Raw genomic sequence first — 1,086 nt, 5'->3', positions numbered from 1 at the left:
GGGGACGCCGCTAACTCCAGCTCGGGTCGTAGCCCGTCCAGTCCGAGGGCGGCGCCAGGTAGACGCGCCGGCCGCGGTAGACGAAGCTGACGATGCCGCGGTAGCCGGCGCGGGGCACGCCGGACTTGAGGTCGTCCATGAGGCCCAGGGCCTTGGCRAAGGCTTTGAAGGAGTCGCGGCCCGTGTACTGCACCCGCACGGCGCCCAGCTCGCGGCGCCGGTTGCCCTGCAGCTCTTCGACCCGCACCTCCGGCGCCGCGTAGACCCGGGGCAGGAACGAGCGTTCGTACTCCTCCTTCTTGAGGTAGGAGAGGTCGAGCCGGGTGAAAGGCACGAAGCGGTCGTTGAGCTTGATGAACTTCAGGTACTGGTCGAAGAACTGCCCGTGGCTCACGCCTTTGCGGCCGAACGTCATGGTGCGCGACACCTCCGGGCGCACGCACGAGCGGCCCCGGCGCTGCTCGGGCTGCCGCATCCAATCGTCCCAAAACGCCCGGGGCCACTTGGGTTCCAGTTCGTCCCACAGTTCGGCCAGCAACAACCAGCCGAGACCCGGGAAGAAATCGGTGCGGTAGAGCAGCTCGGCCTGCCCGGCGTCCACCATCTGCTCCTTGCCGTTGTCGTTCCACGCCGAGACGCACCAGAGGCTGCGGTCGGCCAGGAGCAGCGGGAAAGCGGCTTGGAAATACTCGAAAAAATCCGGCGCCACTTCCAGGTCGTCCTCCACCACGATGGCGGCCCGGTAGCGGAAAGTGCGGAAAACTTGTCCCAGGGCCCAGCGGTAGTGCCGGGCGATTTTGTAGTAGCCCTGGAACTTGCGGTGCTCGGCGGGCACCGGGATGTCGCTGAGGTCGGGCTGCCGGATGTGGGCCACGGCGTCGCCGTACGAGGCGATGACCCGCGCCGTCTCGGCGTGCCCGCAGTCCTGGCTCACGATGACGGGGAAGCGTTCGGGCGAAGGCCGGTAACGCAGCAGCTTGTCCAGGCAGCGACGCACCGTGCTGCGGTCGCAGGCCATCACCAGCACCGGCAGGACGACGGAGGCGGCGGGCGACGACGGAGGCGGCGGCGGCGCCGGGGGGCTGG

The 1,086-nt window shown here is 68.8% G+C and overlaps 1 protein-coding gene across 1 annotated transcript; it reads right to left on the bottom strand.

The window, feature by feature from the left end:
• Positions 1-6: 6 nt before the first annotated feature.
• On the bottom strand, positions 7-1,081 carry MGAT1 (alpha-1,3-mannosyl-glycoprotein 2-beta-N-acetylglucosaminyltransferase; the record flags this gene model as incomplete). Its single annotated transcript, XM_085325589.1, has 1 exon — positions 7-1,081. A coding segment is annotated over one exon (1,071 nt), but the record flags the coding sequence as incomplete, so codon positions are not given.
• Positions 1,082-1,086: the final 5 nt, after the last annotated feature.

Source organism: Rhea americana, unplaced genomic scaffold (genome assembly GCF_003343005.1).
Source record: "Rhea americana isolate MKP2758 unplaced genomic scaffold, rheAme1 scaffold_982, whole genome shotgun sequence".
Taxonomy (NCBI): Eukaryota; Metazoa; Chordata; class Aves; order Rheiformes; family Rheidae; genus Rhea; species Rhea americana.
Note: the sequence above shows the minus strand (reverse complement) of the source record. Positions and strands in the feature narration are given on the sequence as shown.